Genomic DNA, 20,202 nt, shown 5'->3' on the forward strand with positions numbered 1-20,202 from the left:
CATGAATCGGGCAGCATCCCATCTAGCAAGTAGAGGGGGCCTCCAAAGGGCCACAGAAAGGATAAAGCTTTTAAAGGCAGGACAAGGAAGTCACAAGCAGAAAAAAGGTTTATTTTGGGTGAGGTCACCTTAACTTTGGGTGTAAGGGTCTTACTAGATGAATCACCCCATCTTCCTTTGGGGGATGGAGAGGGTCCATGTGACAGATTACCTTACTGGTGCTAACCCGAAAGTTCCCGAATGACCAGTTTGGATGACATTTCCGGGGGAAGTTGAAACTGCCATTAGGTTAGGTATTTAGCCCTAGTTTGGTAATGTGGCTTAATATAAGTGACTCTATTCTGGGCTTGTATTTTCTTTCTGACAGCAGGAAAGGAGCCCCAAATTCCAACAATGGCCAGGAAAGTCGGAGTAGCTCTTACAGAAAAGGGTGATATTTAAACTGAGCTAAGTGGCACCTGGAAATAGTGCCGGTGATCAGTGATTGGCGATCAGACTGACACACTGGGACCTGCTTATAATCCAGCTTTCTCCCACCTGACTCCTTCCTCACCCTGGGCAAAGTACTTCCTCTCTCAGGGCCTCCTGCTTTTCACCTGGAAAAGAAGGATTGAGCAACATAATCTCTGAGAGCTTTTGTTCATGTGTGTGTGTTAATTAAATGCTGTAAAGTGTGCAGGGGAAAAAAAAAATTACACAAAAAATGCAAGTTTGCACTAAAACTGAGCCTCCTGTGGATAACAGGCAAACAACATTAACAGGAAACCAGACAAAACCAAATAGAAAAAGGTAGTGAAAGTTCTGGAAAACGGAAGGAAGAACAGTTATAAAGCAGCTGTGGTGGCTGGGGGTACCAAGTAAAATCTGAGGAAAAACACTGAGTCGGTGAGAAAAAAGCAAGTAAGGCAGGGGGAGGCAAGAGGTAAGGGAAATCCCCACTTGTTAGATCTTTCCCTCCCTGGGCCTTTTTCTCACCACCTGTCTCCTCCACCTCCCCCCTTCTGTCCGGTTTTTCCGTCCCACCCCCAGCCCCACGTTCAAATTCTCTCTCCTCTCACCCCCACCTCCCACCCCCACCCCAGTTACTTCTCAAGGAGCGAACTCTGGGTCGCGCGTGGAACAGCTTCGCTCGTAAACGCTACCCTGAGACGTCGCTTTGGCCGCAGATCCAGCCCCCGGGCTCGCCCAGGGAGGGAGCAAAGTCCCATTACCAGGCTTGGCGCCCCGGGCGCTCTGAGCCCCGACCTGCAGGGCGCGGCCCCGCCCGGCGCCGGCGCCCAATGCCCCGCAGCCCCTAGACGCCGCCCCTCGGCCGGCTTCCGGCCCCTCCGCTTATTTTAGGGCGCGCGTTGCGAGCTGCCTCGCTGCTGCTGCTGCTGCCGCTGCTGCCCCCCGGGTGCTGCTCCCTCCTCCGCCTCTCCGGCCCCGCCAGCATGGGTCCCCGGCGTCGGGGGCTTGTCGTCGCCCTCCTGCTCCTCTGCTGGGTGGGCACCGCATACTGCGACACCCCTGCCAACTGCACCTACCCCGAGCTGCTGGGCACCTGGGTCTTTCAGGTGGGCCGCAGTGGTTCCCAGCGCGACGTCAACTGCACGGCTACGGGTAAGCCGTGAGCGCTCGGGACCCCCTCTCCCCACGCCCGCCCCCGATGCCTTCCTCCCCGGCCCTGAGCCCTGCCCCGGCGAGCCCACTCGGAGCCCCCCGCCCGCGGCCAGCGCCAGCTGGAGCCGGGCACTGCGGCTGGGTCGGAGCCCCCTGGGACGCCGTCTCCCGACCCAGGCCTGAGAAGGCAGAACTGAGCGGCTGAGAACGTCTAACTTCACATTTTCTTGCTTGTTCTGTGGCCTGTGCACTTTTTTCAGAACTTTTTTTTGCCTCGCTTAGTTTTTGTTTTTTGGTTTATGGATTGTTTTGTTTGGAAGAGAGTTGAGACCTGCAGTCTTTTTTCCCCCCATAATTTTTTGTTTTTGGTTTATGGCTTGTTTTCTTTGGGAGGGAATTGAGACCATACAATCTTATGATCCTCCTGTCCAATCCGCAGTTTTTTATTGTGCCAATGAAAAATGAGCTCAACGTGAGGTAGAGCAGAGACATGGGATAAGCATCATGATCAAGTTTTCGTACCTATCATGAAAAATGCCAAGACATAAGCCGTATAGGAAGAACAGGAGGGACTCCATCTTAAGGCTAAAATTACATTTTAAAAACAAGGGAGTTGGGAGGTAGGCCCAAAGTACTTAGCCAACAAGTGATCCTATCTTAAGGCAGAGCAAACACTCCTAAGTGATACGTTCCTACTGCTTGAGGGTAACCACATCTTGGAGAAAAGGATCAACAAATACCTTGTGTTAAGTTTATCTTACAGAATATCTAGAGGACTGTGGGTGGTGACATAGTATCTGTCCCTGGAGATAAGACACCATGAGACCACATGTCAAGCCCATGCCCTCCCCCAGCGCTTTGTCCCATTCTTAAAATCCTTCGAAGACAGGAATCCTAAGCCTTTAAGCAGGCCTCCTCTATGAGGCTGCCCTCACTACCCTTAGTTGGGAAGGGCTGCTAAGATCTCTGATTTGGGCTTGTAAGTTCCTGTCGCCTGGGTGACCAGGACAGGACTGCAGCTATAGGATCATGCTCTTTTGTAGCCTGCGCAAAAATCTTCTTTCTTTGCCTTTGGGAAGTTCTCAGAACATAACCTCACTCCACTGCTCTGCCGCTTTGTTCCCACACTGTGCAGATTCAAGCAGGCACTGGACTGCAGGTGACCCTGGTTTTAGGAGTTGGCAAGGGATCTGCCCTATGTTGTGTAAGAGTTCAGCGAACTTTCCTTTTTTCCTCTGTTCTTCCTTTCTCTCTCTGGTCTGCATGGCTACTGCCATTCACTACTCTTGCTTTAATGAATTCCTTTATTACCTACCTACACTCATCCCACCTGTTCATGAATTCTTGCTCTATCAAAATTAAGCCTCCCCCGATCCCCGTTGAGATTTCACCTAGTGTGCAGGGCTGCCCAGCCACAAAGACTCTAGAGAATATAGTTACAAAAGTTTTCTTTTATTAGGTGGTGGGAAAGAGCCCTTGTGCCCAGAAATTCTGATTTGGATGTGTGTTGAGGCTACTAGACCGAGAAAAGTTTTGTCACCACTCCACAGTTTTGTGTGTCACAGGGAGGTACATAAAATTATTCTTGTTTTTAAGTAATTCTTAGGCCAGTAATTACATTTGGAAATTTCCAGAGCCCAGAACAATGCCTGGTTCATGAAAGGGTCTCAATAAATATCTAGTGTTTGAACACACTCTGATATTCTACATGTTCTCAGATAACATGGCTCTACCAAGGACAAAAAAATTTAGTAAAGGAAGTAGAAAAACACACAATCTCAGGTCAAAAAAGGCTTGTTCTGCCCAAAAACTTAACCACGCTGTGGCTTGTGCAGAGTGAGTGAAGCTCTCAGATGTAATTTCCGTATCTGCAGAACAAAGATTGCCGGGTCATTCCTTACTTAAATAGATTTGTTTAACTGTCTCAACTCCAGATGACACTGCAGCATTTCGTAATCCTGGGCTTTCCAGCCATCTTCTTTTTTCTTTAAATTGAACCTGGTAGTCCAAAGTAGAGGAGAGATGAGGAATTGTGCTGTTCTGTTACGTGCTATCTCCTACTTAAGAGCATTCATCTAAAACTTGAAAAAAAAAACCTGTCTAAGGTATGGAAACCTCCAGAAGTGCACAGCAGAATCCTCCTCAGGCAGCCTCTGCCTTTAAACCACACCTTTGACCTTAATGGAACAAAGACACCCACAGATCTGATCCCCCGTCTTCTAAAGGTTAAAAGTTTAGTTCCTGTCAGCACAAACTAGCTTTATAGGGCAGAAACCTAACACATCTGCTGAATAATTTGAAAGGATTCAGACTATGAGATAGTGAACTGTAGAGCCACTGAGGAGAACGATATAGTCCCATTTCTTCTCTAAGAGAATCATTTCCTTTTTTTCTTTTTTTGACCTTAGTGGTCTTTTTCAATTACTTTTTGACTACCATTTTGTTTTCTCCCTATTTCCACCTGTTAATTTTTAGCATCCTCATTGCTCCTTTTCTTCAACGGAAAAATTTCTTTGGTGTTTGGATGCTTGAGGGGCTGTGCTTTCTGGAGTCTCTCAGCCCGCTGGGCTGCTGGACATACACATCTCTGTCTTTGGTGCCTTGACTTCACAAGCTTGCCTGAACCTTCCCCGGAGCACCGGCAACAAGGCAGCAAGATGGAGACTGATAACTTCCCAAGCCAGACTTGCCCAATTTGGGTAGCATGAAAAGAAAGCAGCTTAAAAATAATGGAAATAAATGATAGATATTTTTCCTCCTATTGAAGTCCAAATAATTTTCCTCTGTTGTGCATTTTCTTTTATTTAGGACCACCAGAAAAAAAAGTTGTGGTGCACCTTGTGAAGTTGGATACAGCATATGATGACTTTGGCAATTCTGGCCATTTCACCATCATTTACAATCAAGGCTTTGAGATTGTGTTGAATGACTACAAGTGGTTTGCCTTTTTTAAGGTTAGTTTTGTTGGAAAGTACATTTTTATTTTCAATGATTTGATATCTTTTAATCAGGAGGCCCTCAGAATAATAATTTTAGATTAAGAAAATGACCAATATTAACACTGCCTTTCTTAAGAGATTAGTGTAATTTTGTCACTTTATTTAAAATTATGATCTCAGTATGTTAAAAAAACAAACCTGATCTATATTTGAATATGTATAATCCATCTATATTTAAATTTACATTTTGGTAAATATGAGTAAATTCTTAACTTATTTTCTTTCTTACCTCATAATTTCTAAATGTCTCCTAGTCACTTGGCTTTGTACTGAATCTGTAGGAAAGATAGAAATATTATAAACTTCTTTTCCTTGGAACTGCTACACTTTCTTATCATTGGCTCTGAGAAATTAACCTAAATGATTCACCAAAGTAATCTAATGTACTAAATGTATTAATAACTAAAGTAAGACAAAGATACAGAGAACACTAGAGTTCCTTTTTGGGCTACTAAAGAAAATGGTAGCCCAGTCAGTCTGGCTTGCTTTCTTCTGGAACTATTGTCCATTTTTATATTCTAACACATTGTTTCCATTTGCAGGCATGCTTTAGGGTAAAATAGTTTACCACACATTATAGTCTATGCTATATACCTTTCTGAAATTGGAACTTTTCCTGTTGAAGTATTAAATGGTTTAAGTAAATTGAAGACACAAGCCTGAGACTAGCTGGTTCTTATTATAGAGTATAACTAGAGACAGGCTTTCATGGGATAGGGCTTACAGTCTTGGGAACATGTGGTAATAGTGTCCAGTCACTGGGTTTGTGGGAAAGTGGGGAATTACTGTCAAAGATGACGAGAGACAAAGCACTAACAGAAGACTAACATCCCAGTTTGTTGTGATTTCTCACATGGTTTGCAACTAATTAAGAGGATATGGTGTTGCTTCTGAGCCAACTGTATTTATGAGAATAACTGCCTTTTTTTTTGTAAGCTGTGAGGACCCTCTTTAATAAGAAAAAAGAAGAGAGAGGAAAAAATGGTCTCACTTCACCTTAGATTGATTGGCTAGTCTGATAGCTGAAACCAGTCTATCCAAGCAGCTGTTGAGGGCCACCCTTCATTTCAGTAGTTGGAGCCCATACTTGTCTGGTCATTAAATATTTTAATATCACCACTGTATACTATGACTTTAAAACAAAATAAGAGTATCTATGTGAATTTTTAAAATTGGAGTGCATGTAATTTAATCTGAATAGAATTCTTGGTCTGCATATTGATCAGCCTACGGCTTTACAGATGTTTCATATGCTGTCTGTTTGGAGCCCTTCAAAAGTTGTCTACCTTCAGATGGAGAATCAATTGGAGGTGAAATTGGTGTACAAGAAAGAGATATTCAAACCGATTGTTACTATGTACCTTCCTCTTTCTTCCTGTCCCCCACCTCTTCCCTACCCTCTCCTTCCCCTCCCCCTCTTGTCCTTTCTTGCCTGACATAATAGCCACTTAAGAAAAATGAAAGTGAATCAATGAAGTGGAATTCAGTGGAGAAACAGTAAATGAATAATTTATTTAAGTGAAAGATGAGTAATAGTATATAAATAGATGAGTAAATAGTTGAACCCACTTGGCTTAGAAAACTTGTCATTCTCCACTTTTGTAGAACCGGGGAAACTGGTGGGGATGCTTGATAAGTCACCATTTAATTGCCTAAGCCATAATCAGAAATAGTAAAGGGTAATTTCCCTCTATTAATACTTTCCATCAGGTTTTCTGCTCTCAGCTTAAATAGGCATCCAGAGCTGGTAGGGACAGGGGGAGCAGCTGGTGGCTGAAGGAGGAATCAGAACACCTCTTAGTATTTATTTTTAAATCGTAGTGTAAGAAGATTTGGTATTTTCCCATAGCCTCAGAACATTAGTTTCGAGTCAATAGAAAACCACTTTTTAAAGCCGAAAAAGGTTATAAGTATTCTCAACCATGAGTGGGAAGAGTCAGTAAACACACTGTTGTAAGGTTGAACCCTACCTAATCATGTGCACCTGGGCAGCATTCTCTCATTAGGAATAAAAATATGAAGAGTGTTCTTCCATCACCAATTTCAGTCCAGTGTTTTAAAGTGCCTATTTGACCAGAACCATCATAAGGACCATGTTTTCTTTTCCTGCTGAAAAAATCAGCCAGTCTGATTAGTTAGACCTTGCATTAAGGATCATAATTTTAATAAGTAGAATAGAATATACTTAAGATAATTGGTTCTAAAATCTCCCAACGTAATCAAGTAGGTCCAGATAAACATGTTTCACAGAGTGACAAAATCTATGTTCTTTTAGCAAATCCAGTGGAAGGTAATGGGGAGCAGAGTTTTAAACAATTTAAGAAAAATGACAAAGTGGTGTTGACTTCAGATAATAAGGAGGTCAAGCACTTTTGATACTTGTTGACACAAAACTCTTGCTGGATTTTACCAGAAGCATCAGTATTTCCTGCCTACAGTAGTGCTGGAGAAACCATGCTGGTTGTGTAACTCAGAAAAAATACAAACCTATTTAATGAGTATCTAACACCTGAGACTTAGAAAGTATTTATTAAATGAAAATTTATTTTTAAAAATGAAGAATCATCAAAACTTAAGTAGTATTTGTTACTCAATTTTAACTGTCTCATGTAAACTACAACATAGTTCATTCAGCCTACCACCCTTACAGGAGTATCTGACAGATTTTCCCCACATATATCTGCCATCGTTACTTTATCCATTGTTATTTCGCGAATCATCTAGATTCCCAACTCTCTGTGAACTCATGCCAGACCCGAGCACTTGTTTCCTCTTGCCCTTTCAGATATGTTTTATCAGACGGTTTCTTTTTCTTCCTCTTAGAAGTTGCTGAGTATGTGATAACTGCAGGTTATTCAAAAGAAAGACACAGGCCCACCATGATGTCACTTATGCTAGGACAAGTGACCAAACTGGGGCTTCAGCCCTAACCTAATTGCACTTTGACCTCCTTCAGAAAGGTAGTCAGTCAGGAATTTTTTGGCCAGCATCCATAATATAATCTGCCACATGTGCCCTCTCTGTCCTGAAAGAGAGATGAGGTACGCCACCTACTGAGACCCTTTTGTACAACCTTGATCCTTGCCTCCTCTCACACGCATGGATAGTATTGGAACATGTATAACATGACCCTTTAGGGCACTAATTAGATAGATCCGTGATGTATTGATAAATGTAACCTCTTTTTGCATGTATCTCCTGCTATAGAACAGGTATTTGTCTCCAAATGAAGGGGCTTTGGAGCAGTTTACCAAAATTCTCCCTAGGTTATTTGCTGGCCATAATCCTCAGTAAGACTATGGATAAATTCTGTTTTTCTTAAAAATAACAGCCGTGTTGATTTCAGTTGACAAGGTAGTCTGTCAGGCTCCTGTTCCACCTTCTGTTCCCTGCAGAGCATCCTGCATCTCAGTAGAGCAGGCAGCTCCCACATCATTCTCCCCGCATTACACCTTTGAGGCAGTTGTGATACCACTCTTACTGCTAGGAACTTGCCTTATTAAAGTGTCTCCCTGGAAGATGAGCGTGTTTCAGGATTTGAAGTTTCTAAAACTTTTTTTCATCTTGGTTTTAATTCCTTGAGAAATTGGGAGTGGAGTGGTGGTAATCTTATCTTTTTTTTTTTGCATGTGACTTCAAGCTAGATAAAAATCTTTAAAGGAAATAAGTCTTGACTCTGAAAGTTTTTGCATAGTTAGGCAGGAAGCACTAGGTATATATTCTTAAAAGATAGTTTTTCTACTCAACTTCCTGCAGACATTTCAGTTATCTGAACATTTTCTGGGGTTGACAAATGTAAATGCATTTAGGGCCCACACAGGCAGATACCAAGGTATTTAAAACTCCCTTATGTAAAACAATATGGAGTAATTAAACCTATGGCAAAATGGAAACTTTACAGATGTGTAAATTAAATTTTCTTAAAAAAAAAATGTGCTGACCCAAACAAAGCAATGCTATCTGCAGGACAGTTACTTAAGATTATCAAATTTTAATAGCATTTGCCATTTGGTTACAATAGGCACAATCCAACAAATGTGCACCCTTAAAAGTACCCGCAGATTAAAAGTGGACAGCCTTTTACATGAAAACACAATGTCACAAAACAAAATAAGGGAAGTTTAACTGTGACTGACTTTATGTGATGAGTGGGTGCATGATTTCTTTTTGTTCTTTATGCTTTTATGAACTTTGTTCATTTTTATGATTATCATTATAAAGCTCCTCTGTATGTCATCCTATCAAATTGCCCAATGAAGCAAGTCATGAAGAAACTAAGCTCTGAAGAATACCTTTAAGTTGAATAGACTTTCTAACCTTTTACTGCTTCTCATTTCACTTTCTCTGAGGCTATATGATGCTGTAGAGAAAGAATTCAGATTTGATTCTGAAGATCAAGCCACTCAAGGGCTGAAGAAGATGTGTGGAAGGGAAATGAGATTCACTATGGCTGAAAATGTTATTTGATGATAGTCAAACAAGCCTCATTGATTTCTAATTGAGTTTTTGTTTGGGGTCCACCAGTCTTAGAAGCTCTAAGCAAAAAAGCACTCACCAGGGATATTTCTGAAGTCGGTTGTTACTCAAAACAAGAACTGTATGCTGGGAAGTCCATGCCAGATTTGTTTGTCCATTTTGTGTGCAAGTGACTAGAAACTCCAAGCTTGCACACAGTAAGAAATGTCTGTGTTTCTACAATGAAGGATTTGGGAATCTTGCACCATTTTTCCACTGTACCTTATTGGTTCCCTTTTAAGATAGAACAATTCAGCTTTAAGACTACTTGTTAATGGAATATCTACTTTTTAAAATTCATTTAAATGATTCAATACACCAAAATCAGGATTTCCTTTTTCTTTTTTTCTTTTAAACAAGTTGGGTTTTACTTCTAAGAGCGTTTCAATTTGGGTTAAGAATACAAGTTTAGCACTTAATGCATGCCTAATTATTTTATTTTCTTTAATGATGATGCTTAATCTCAGTATAATGACTTAGTTTACCATTGCAAACTCTTCATAGGATGTCACTGATTTTATCAGTCAGTTGTCCATGCAACTGGGAACTGTGGGAATATATGATTTGCCACATCTGAGGAACAAACTGGGTGAGCTCCACTAAAATTTTTTTGACTTTCATTGAAAGCAAGCTTCCCTCATCCCTGGTGGCTTATGCAAATTGATGTTTATTTATTCATCAGGAAGAGGGAAATAGAGGCTGGAGAAATTATGATTTTCTCACAGATTTCTTGCTTGAGCCTGCTTATTTTCTACTTCTTGCTTTCCTGCATTATTTTTTATAAGTGATTTTTCACTTTAGTATATTCTACTTCACAAATCAAATTAGCTCTCACAAGTATGATGCTGATAAGTAGACATGAACCCAAAAAGGTAAAGACATAGTTAAGAAGAGGTTGGCTCAAGTTCAGTTCTAGTTGTCCAAAACTGTGATGGAAAAGTGGATGGTTAGAGAGTAAAGTTGATAGGGACTTACTTACCCATCCTTGCAGTTTAACATAACATTTTTTTCCCCTTTCCCTTCCTCCCTTACTTAGCTCTTAAGAAGTGAGATGTGAAAAATGGAATCAGGACAAGTGTTGAAAGGACAATAGCCTTATCCTAAATCAGCATTTTCCACACTGTTTAATGGACCAGCAGTGGCCCCACATCTGTGAGAAACTGGAATTGCTCACTAGTTGTGTCACTTCAGCTTGTTATAAACTTCAGTGGTTATTACAGGCAGCTGCTAATAACAGAGCTGAAACTATTAAGTTGTTCCTTCTGAATTCTTTTCTAGTAGTTGAATAAGTATAGATTGTGTGAAACAGTTTCCTTCAAAACTTCTCAGAATCTTGAACATATTGTATTGTATTGTAGCTTAGGAAAAAGATGTAATAGGAAACTTTCCCTTTTTTCCCACAAAAATAAGTTATACTCAAACTGTGGTTTATGAAATCATCTTAAAACTCTCACTCTTCTAATTAGGGAGATACCTCTACCTATAGAAAACATAAACTCTAGTATTTACTTTGTAAATGGGATAAATAGCCTTGTACCTGGAAATATGGATCAAAGCAGCATTAAGCCTACATTTAGTATATGTAAGGTATACACGTTCATGTCTCTAGGTTGCTAGTTAACTTGTTCATTAAGTACATTTCAAAATTGTTCGGTTTATACATTGGCAGTTAATTTCAAATGCATCTGCATGTGCTTCTTGAGCATGTTGGCTGAACGCATGATATGTGTTGCTTAATAAGCATTCAGCTTTTGAGAATGGCAGCTTTTTGTGAATGTCTGAAGCAGCATTAAACAAATGCCAGCATCTCAAATACTAGTATTGGTACTTTTTGCTTAAATGAAACTAATACATGATTAAACATTTTTAAAAGACAATATGATCCTTGTTGGCTTGTAACTCTAGTTTTTATTGTCTTTTAGTTATTAAATAGAGCATCTGTTGAGGGGGCTCTTTTAAAACCACAGTCAAAAACAGACATTGGGGCTGAGAGGCAGAGCAGCCTGCAGCCGTGGATCTACCTGCCTACCTCTAACAGCTAGCAGAGGCCTCTGGCAGCTACCATCCCTTCTGGAGTCTTTCTGTGCATGTAGAATGCAGAGAAGTCCTGGAAACGTACCTCCAAGGCAGCTGGCCTCCCGACATTTCCTTGGAAAGCGCAACCACCATTATGGGAATGTGAACAGCCAGAGACTACGCAGGAAAAAGAAAAAAATCTGGAAGTCTTAGGTGGCTTCACCATTCAGCCTTTGAACAAAAGGAGCAATATGGAATACAAGATTTTTTTCTCTTTTGAATACTCTTCTACTGAAATGATGTTTCCAAGTGAAAGTTTTTCCAATTTCCCAATCTATTAGGGTTTGAATTTTATGTTTTATTTTGTTCACAGTGCAAATTTTATTCACAGCAGTATATCTTCCCGGGTGCCCTGTCTTTCTCTATAATTACCCTGAGGAACCCCAGCATCTATTTTAAGGAGAAAATAAGGCTCCAGGGTATCTGGAGATGCACATATACATTATTGGTGGGAAGGTGGTCCTGTGGAGTGAGTACCTGCTTTGGGGAAAGAGGCTTTCTGAGATCACCAAAACTGCTGAAGGGAGTCGTTTTTGCAGATATTAGGCCTGCAAGTACCCCTAGCCAAAAAGACGGCGTGATTAATACCTTGTTTTTTTTTTATGTTTGTTGATTAGGTGCCAGCCTTGTGCTAAGAACTTGACAGGTCTAACCTGACAAAAGCCCTATAAAGTAGATATTACTAGCCTCATTTTATAGGGAAAATTTCATCGAGTGCTTAAACTCAGTTTCTAATTGTAAAATAATAAGGGCTAGTCTTTCAAGCCAAGGACTTGCCTGGGGCTAAAGCGTGAAAGAAAAGGTACTTGGAGTCACATTTGGGTAGATTTTCTGGTGAATCTCTGTTGGTAAGTGTCACAAATGTTAGGTTAATGGAGTAGACTATGCATTGATTTGGCTCCTGTTGAAATTTTAAGACATGAATTGGCTTGAAACACAGATTTCCTTATCAAGTGAGGCTACTCTGTTTAGTAAGCCAGGGTTTTTCAATTCAAGACAAAAAAATACCTTGTCCTTCCCTTTGTAGTCCCCTAAATTGTAAGGAGAGCTTTGTAAACATGATGTCAAGTATAAATTAAGAATCCTTGCCACACTGACTTCACTTAATTATACTATTGTTCACACTGATTGCTATCTTTTAGCTCTTTCTTGATAAACAATGAACTAGTTTCCGTTTCAGTTGTAGAGCTGATTAACATCAGTCTTGGAAAACCACAAATGGGAAACTACCCCTAATCCAGATTGCCTGGGAGGACTTTTCTGCATCCCTGTTTGGATGGAGGAATCTTTCTCTAGAGAGCAGGTTGCCATCATTATTTTATTGGTTCAGGTAATTTTTTATACTATCTGAAGGACACCGGTCTGCTATTCTGGAAGGGTTATCTCTTTAAATATGAAGCATAAAGATGAACTAACAGTGCAGCTGACTATTTCTATCTGGATACTTTCTTGCATTTCTACCTCTGGACCTGATAATTTTTCATCACTCAGGACCTTGATGCTGACTCTGAAACCTCCACAACCCTCTCCATTAGTGGGGAAAAAGGCCATTATGTTGGTATTCGTTGTATTTTGCAGGTACCTCTGCTCTTGTAGTACTGACTCTGCTGTAATGAAATGATTTGTCAGCATGTCTTATATTCTTCCAGACTGAAAACTTGTTTATCTCCCTGTATATCTATAGCACCGGATGCACACAGAACTTTTTCAGTGCTTGCAAATTTAACCATACTTTTTTTTTGTCTTTTCAAAGACTTCTCACAAGTAATTCCAGCTTACAAAGAAATAATTTCTATAGGGTTCTAGAAGTGTAAATCAGAAATGATGCTATGATTTTATTTTGGTTCTCCACTCTAAAAAAATACCAGGTCACCTGTCTCCAGACTTAAAAAGTTGTGTATTTTCAAGTTGATTTTGAGGATGTAAACACTGACAAAGCAACCAATATATATAAGAATGTATGTAATAACAGAATTTAAAATCACCTCTACTACAGTGCTGTTGTTTTTTTCCTGTTTCTCTGGGTAACTTTGCATCTACATATTTGCTTTGATTATAGAAGAAAAGATGTAGTGGGTACAGAATTGCTGATATATGTGTTAGAAGGTCCTCTAATATATTACCGCTTAGCACTCTCTGTCATAATTCTATGTTCCTCCTCTCTGGTCTTTAAGCTCCATGAGGGCAGGGATCAACCCTGTATTACTGACCATTTTTTCCCTATGTATAGTGCAATATGTGATAAATAATAGGCCTTCAACAAATATTTGTAAAAGAAAGAAAATTTAGTAATATGTAACCATGTTGTCCTGTTGTTTTATTGATATGTTTCTGGAAGTTTTGTTACCTATTTCCTTAGAGGCTATGGTGGACTCTCAGGGCATATTTTTTGTATGATTTAGTGGAAAACAGTTGAGACTTTTAACTTTTAATGTGTTTATTTATTTATGTTTTAATTTTATGTGTGACTGTAGAGACCAAGACAGGGCTCAAAGTTAAAAGCAGTAGAGTTCTAACTTGCAGAATTACTAAAAGCTAAATTAGCTATCAGGGGAAATAATGAGCTTTTCTGATTGCAGTGGTTCCCCAAAGACTAGAACTAGCGTGAAATCCTGTAGGCCGTGCCCCGACCCTTATTAAGTACAGTGAGAAGCACCAGCTAAAAGGTTAGATAAAGTGAACTCTAAGATTTCTTCCAACCTCACAGTTTCGAGTTTATGAGCTAGTAAGTGAGGAAGGAGCTAAGGGACCTGGGCTACTTTGCTGAGTAGTAAATTGCTGTTTTCTTAACTATTTCTGGAACATGTATTTTGGTTTAAATTGAGTGTCTTTTCATCACTGGAAATAAACTTATGACCCTCCATTTCCACATGCAAGTGTAGCTGCCAATTCCTTCAGGAAAATGCTGCAAGTTAATTTGGTTGCAACCATTATAACAATTTCTTGGCAATTTCACAATTCATTAAAATTTAACTTCCTAAGTAAGTGGTATAGTTAGTAAGCAGAAAACTAGAGCTAATCCTTGAAACTGTCACAGGGAAGTTTGTTTCTTTCTGAGGAAAGATGTAGTAGTCTTGGGTGGGTTTAGCAAAGTATCACTTCAGTAAAATGTGCTTTATTTCCTCCTGTTGCTGTCTAATGGCTGTAGTCATACTCCAGACTTAACAGCAAATAGAAGCTATTAATGACCACTTATGTAGATATATTGTTGATCCTTGAACTGTGTAGTAGACTGTGCAGGTCTACCTAATATGTGGAATTTTTTCAATAAATATATTGGAAAGACTTGGAGATTTGAGACAATTGGGAAAAATATTTTCTCACCTTAATTTAATAATATAGTATATAATACATAAAACATACAAAATATGTGTTAATCAACTGTTTATGTTGTCAGTAAGGTCAATAGCTGGCTATTAGTAGTTTTATGGTTGTGGGGGGTCAGAAGTTTTATGCTGATTTTTTAATGTACAGGGTTTGGTGCCTTTAACCCCCCCCCCCCCACATTGTTCCAGGTCAACTGTATATAGTAAACAAGTGGCAAAAAAATGAAAAAGTATTCTTTGTTCTTCAGTATTTCTGGAATGTAATGTATCAAAGATACATGGTTTGTCATTAAATCATTCAACTTCATGCTTTTTTCTGAAATGAATGATCCTGATGGATTAGACCTGGGTAACCAAACTTTTTATGTTTCACAGTATGTACTGATACATTAAAAATATATATACATGCATTGCTATACTAATATGTTTGGTATATTACATATAAAATAATATTAAATGATTAAATATTTGATTTATTTGTTGTAACAAAAAGGTGTCCTGCCAAAATATATTTCATGAGGATATCCTTTGAAAACAATATGAAATATGCTTTTATTATGATTTTATTGCCAAAAGCAATATAATACTCTAGTACTGATAATTTTAATTACTGCAAATACTCAACATTTAAAACAGAATTTTCTAATTATGATCTTTTAAATGAAAAATTTCAGTAGTTTTGATTCATTTTGTTAGAAGTATCAAAGTGTCACAAGTTTAGTTAAGAAAAAAGTACTGTTTAGTGTCAGGGATGATGACAATTTAATGGACAAATTTTTTGAAACATTTACTTTATTGATAAATTAGATTGAAAAGTGAATACTGCAGTGATGGAACCATTTCAAAACATTTGTTTTAAAAAACTTGTTACCTTTTAATGTGGCTGACAGAACTCATACTAGGAGTAAGACAGATGTAAGCTTTGTCATATTTTTAATGTTTGTTTTTTTTCATCATTTGTGTTTGCATGTCCTGGTTTCTTTGCAAGTATTTTAAGCTACATGTTCATTTTGTGAGTTAGTTCAATTAAATCAGATAAGTGCATAAATCAGCTTAAATAGTCATGTGTGAAGAGGAATATGCTGTGTCCTAACCATCTCGAAGCACATGTACATAACAGGTGACCATCTGACATTAGAACTGAGTGGGGCTATCAGTGATGTTTTGTATATTAGATAATAGTGGAAGCTTGTTTTCAATTTTATTTCTGTATTACAAATACAAATAAAAAGTTATAATATTTTCTTTCTAATACTCCAGTTGGTCATTTTTCATCTCAGGTTGGAAACCACTGGTTGACAGGATATAGTGCTCCTATCAACTTCTCAGATGGCAGTTTAGGCTAGATTATAAATTCTTTGATGGCATAGATAAAGTCTTAAGTAGCTTTGTATCCCCCATCATAACAGATAGTAGTGTTTGTATTGTTACTTTTTAGCATTTTATAGCTTTTTAAACTCTTCAAACTTAATGTCATTTTTATCCTTCATAGGATCCAGTGAAGGTCATTCCTATTATCAAACGAAGAAATCGAGGCTGCCCTATTTGTGACCTGCTTAAGGTTACATAAATGACAAGTGGCAGAACAGGAATTTAAAGGGCAAAGCCCTTTCTACTAAACTACATTTTTCTCATGGCCAATACAGTATATAAACTAAGTAGCTAAACATTTGTTAATTATTAATCAGAAAAACAGTAGAACAAAATATAAGTGATTTTAACCCCTTCAGCGTCAAAAAGCAATTGAGAAAGGGATCCAGGATAATTCAGTTCTAAAATGTTCCAACCAGTTCTTTATCAATTGGTTAATGTTACGAGGTAGGTATAATTGGATATTTGATCAAATGAGAGGGAAATTGAAGAAAGGAGATTGAGAATGTTTGGCTCCCCAACGGTAATTTTGAAGAAACAAATGGATAATTATTGAATCCTAGTAATTTTCTGAACTTAAGTACCAAGGTTTGGAATTTCATCAGACTTTACAAAATTATCTATTTGTCACATTAGAAATTGGCATAAATGAATAGAAACTTAAATTATCTCATTTGCGCAAGGCAGTATTCAGAAGCCAATGTTTATGTAAATGAAACAAAATTCTTAGAAAAAAATTTTGGCTGCATTTCAAGCTGGGTAATGTTGCCAAAACTTCAACTTCTTAATTGGTAATAATGTGAGAAATCACATAAGCAATTCTCAATAGCAGGAAAAAGACAGATACCCTGAGAACCAGAAAATAATGGGCCCAGTGTATGGTCCTTTCAAGAAGGCTTCTGGAGTGATAAACGCCTCTTTTCTGCTAAATCATAGCTGTATTGCACAGTGGTATTATGACCCTGTCCTACCTTTTATAAGGTAATTTCAGGTTTTAAAAAAAAGTCTAAATTATTTTAGATTGGGTAAACTATAAAATAATATAAAATAAAATTTTTAAGTGGAAAATAATTCCATCAACTTAGTGTATCAGAGATCATACACAAATTCATATCTTCCTTAGTACATTTATTTGCTGGAGTTATAACAATAAGAGAAACAGTCTCACTTTTTTAGGATTATATAAATAAATTATAACAATAAGACAAACAGTCTCAGTTTTTTAGGATTATATAAATAAGGAGTATATAGGATTATATAAATAAGGAGTATGTCTAAATTAAGAATTATTTACCTGGCTTTATGAACACCAAATAAGAAATCTACAGATGAAAGGACTGTGCATTCAGGAAGCTTGAAGAGATACTTTGGAGCATGTAGGTCAATCTAAGTTTACAGAGAGGGAAACTGAGGTTTAGAAAATTGACATTTCTGAAATAATACTATGAGTCAGAATTAGGGTCTTTATGATATCTTGGAATCACCATACTTCTATTAATGATAAACTTTGTATCTTTTCTGAATTCCTTGTGTTACTGTTGAAATAGGACTTGACATTTGTTGCTTTTCTCTCATATTATTCATTTATTCACTCATTCAATAACTAATTGCTTCCTAGTGCCAGACAGTTTCCAAATACCAAATAAATGAAAAATCCTGTTCTCACAATGCTTATGTTTTTGTGGAAAGAACAACCTTCCACATAGTCTGCTGTGAAAAATAAAATGGATTAGTATATTTAAAATAGCCTGTGAGGCATTTTTTTAAAAATAAAAATAATAATAATAGGAGAAATGTGGGATCAACATATAAATCAAGTACAAAAATCAAACGAATATTCATATCTGACCTGATTGTTTATAGGTCATAATGCATGATCAAAACCGAAAGTATCTGTGATGAATGCCCTTGTACTGTTCACCATGTAAGAATTTATTCACTATGTAAGAATTCGTTCACCATGTAAGAACTTGTTCGTTATGCTTCAGAAGATTGGAGACTGACGAGAATTAGGCTTGAGATGGATTAATGATTGTACATTGAGCGTTGACCCCCCTATACTGAATTTTATTGTTGTTAACAACCATTTGATCAATAAATATGAGAGATGCCCTCTAAAAAAAAAAAAAAAAAAGTTCAATCTGAAATTTCTTACAAAAAGTTGCAGCAAAGCATATTTAAAAGAGCCTGTGTAATCAATTGCTCTTCTTGCTGCACTTGTGCAAATGATCAAGCCAGCTCTTAATTATTTTCTTAACCTGGTTACTTCTAATAAAAATGAGGGTGATTTTAGAGAAAAAAAAAAAATAGCCTGTGAGGTGAAGTCTTATTACCATCCTCCTGGTTTTAGACGAGGATACCGCAAGTACAGAGAGAAGTAACTTGCTCAGGATCATGCAGCCAGTAAGTATCAAGAGCTGCATCCAAACTACTCATTCAAGCCTGAAGATACATTCCCTTTACTCTGCCCTGCATCAGAAACCCTTAGCAAAATAGCAGAAAGACTGAACTAGCCACGTGAAGAGTGGGAATGGCTGTGAGGGCTGCTAGAGAATTTCAGTGGCCTTGAAGGGCCATGGGCAACAGTTTGGACCTGACTCATGTGAGGCAGTTAATCTTTTCCAACTTTTTTTTTTTAAGGAAACTGAATAAAGCAGTACTCCTTATAACCTGCGAACCCATATTTGAATTCTCTCTTCTCCATTTTATGTGGCAAAGCTGCCTTTTTAAAATTTTTTTCATGAGAGGAATAGTGCCTTTTATCTCAGGGAGTCCATTGTGAGTCAAATGATACAGATGGAAACCCCTTGCAAACTGAGTTTTAAGCCTTTGCTGTATGGTTTCTAGGTATCTTCTCTCAGTGTTTCTGACCATGACTGCTATGTCTGCTCCTTCAGCTCTTTGTGAGAAGACCAGATGTATGAAGAAGTGGTGCCCAGTATTGGGAAGAATCCTTTGTTCTAGGAGTCCTTGTTTTCCTCCTCCACTAGGTCTCCTTTTGTCCCCTGAGACTGTATTATCTCTATGGTCTCTGGAACCTCTCAGATTTGTGAGCCATCTGTAAAATCTTTATAAAGTGAGTGATAGATAAATATTATGGTTCTCTAGTTGTGTAATATTGATGATGAAGAGTATGGAGTCCCTGAACAAATATGAATGATAAGGGACTACAGCAAAATCAGTCATGCTCCAGTGAATTATCCCCCTGATGTCAAAATACCAAGTAAGCCTCCCCCAACCCAGGGGAAGTTCATTTGGTGTTAGCCATCTGCTTCTAGCTGTGACTCCGTTCTGCCAACTAGTGAGGAAAGCCACGCTGAGGGAAAACACGGAACCTGTTCCTTCTGACTTGAATGCCCCTAACTCTCCTGGTGGGTTGAGAAAACCTGTTATCTAAATTTCCACTTAGGGAAATTTCCTGGGCTTCTCCAAGCATGGTTAGGTCGCTGAACCACATGATGTTGTAATGAATGATTTATAAGGTTGTTTATTTCATTGAACTCTGAACTACTCATGGGCATACCGATTTGCATGCATGCCTAGCACCTTGCATAATGCCTGGGAAATACTATATGACCGATAAGTTTTTGATAAGTAAGTGAAAGAGTTAGCAGAATACAAAATAGGTTATAGAAATAATGATTTTATTTTTCAAGAAGTGTAACCATAATCTCAGACAGATTAGCATCTAGCAATACCTGGACCTTCCCTCACAGGTGTCCTCTTCTATGACTCTGTAGACTGTTTCATTCTTAGGAAATAAGAGTATTGTAAAAAGCGATGAGTTTGACAAAATTTATATATCAATCTTTATTTTGTAAATAGCCAAGAAAATCCCACCCAGAGACCCATTTCACCTTTGAGTTCCATTTTAAGAAAACCATTTCATAAAAACCGTATTTCATACATATTTGCCTTCAACTTACATGCTATCTTATTATTTTTTTTCCTTTTAAAATAAAATATCATAGGTTTTCTGTTTCTGTGGTTCTATAAAGGGGTCAGACTTTTTCTTCTAGGGCCAGATAGTGAATGTTTTAAGGCTACTCCATTCTGTCGCCACAACACAAAAACAGCCACAGCGAATATATAAACAAGTGGGCCTGGTTGTGTTGCAATAAAACTATGTTTATAAAAGCAGGCTGCTTTCCCCAGCCTTAGTTTGCTTACCTGTCTCCTATAGAATTAATATTTATCATTTAAAGTGTTGTATAATATTCCTTTGAGTTACTAATTTTCTTAATCATTTTTATACATGAACCTTTAGAACATTCCTTTGTTCTTATTTTTAGCTTTTATATTGCAATGAGGGT

The 20,202-nt window shown here is 38.2% G+C and overlaps 1 protein-coding gene across 2 annotated transcripts in view; it reads left to right on the top strand.

The window, feature by feature from the left end:
• The first annotated feature begins 1,345 nt into the window (after positions 1 to 1,345).
• CTSC (cathepsin C) overlaps positions 1,346 to 20,202 on the top strand; it is a 34,287-nt gene continuing 15,430 nt past the window's right edge. Inside the window, exons 1-2 of one of the 2 annotated variants that reach the window (XM_017653726.3) lie at positions 1,346 to 1,602; positions 4,411 to 4,556. In XM_017653726.3, the coding sequence (XP_017509215.3) occupies positions 1,434 to 1,602; positions 4,411 to 4,556 (315 nt within the window). In that variant the 5' untranslated portion in view covers positions 1,346 to 1,433. Of the gene's footprint in view, positions 1,603 to 4,410; positions 4,557 to 11,068; positions 12,523 to 20,202 lie in introns of those variants that run through there. The other variant, XM_037011034.2, reaches the window with a different exon arrangement.

This window comes from Manis javanica, chromosome 11 (assembly GCF_040802235.1).
Source record: "Manis javanica isolate MJ-LG chromosome 11, MJ_LKY, whole genome shotgun sequence".
Taxonomy (NCBI): Eukaryota; Metazoa; Chordata; class Mammalia; order Pholidota; family Manidae; genus Manis; species Manis javanica.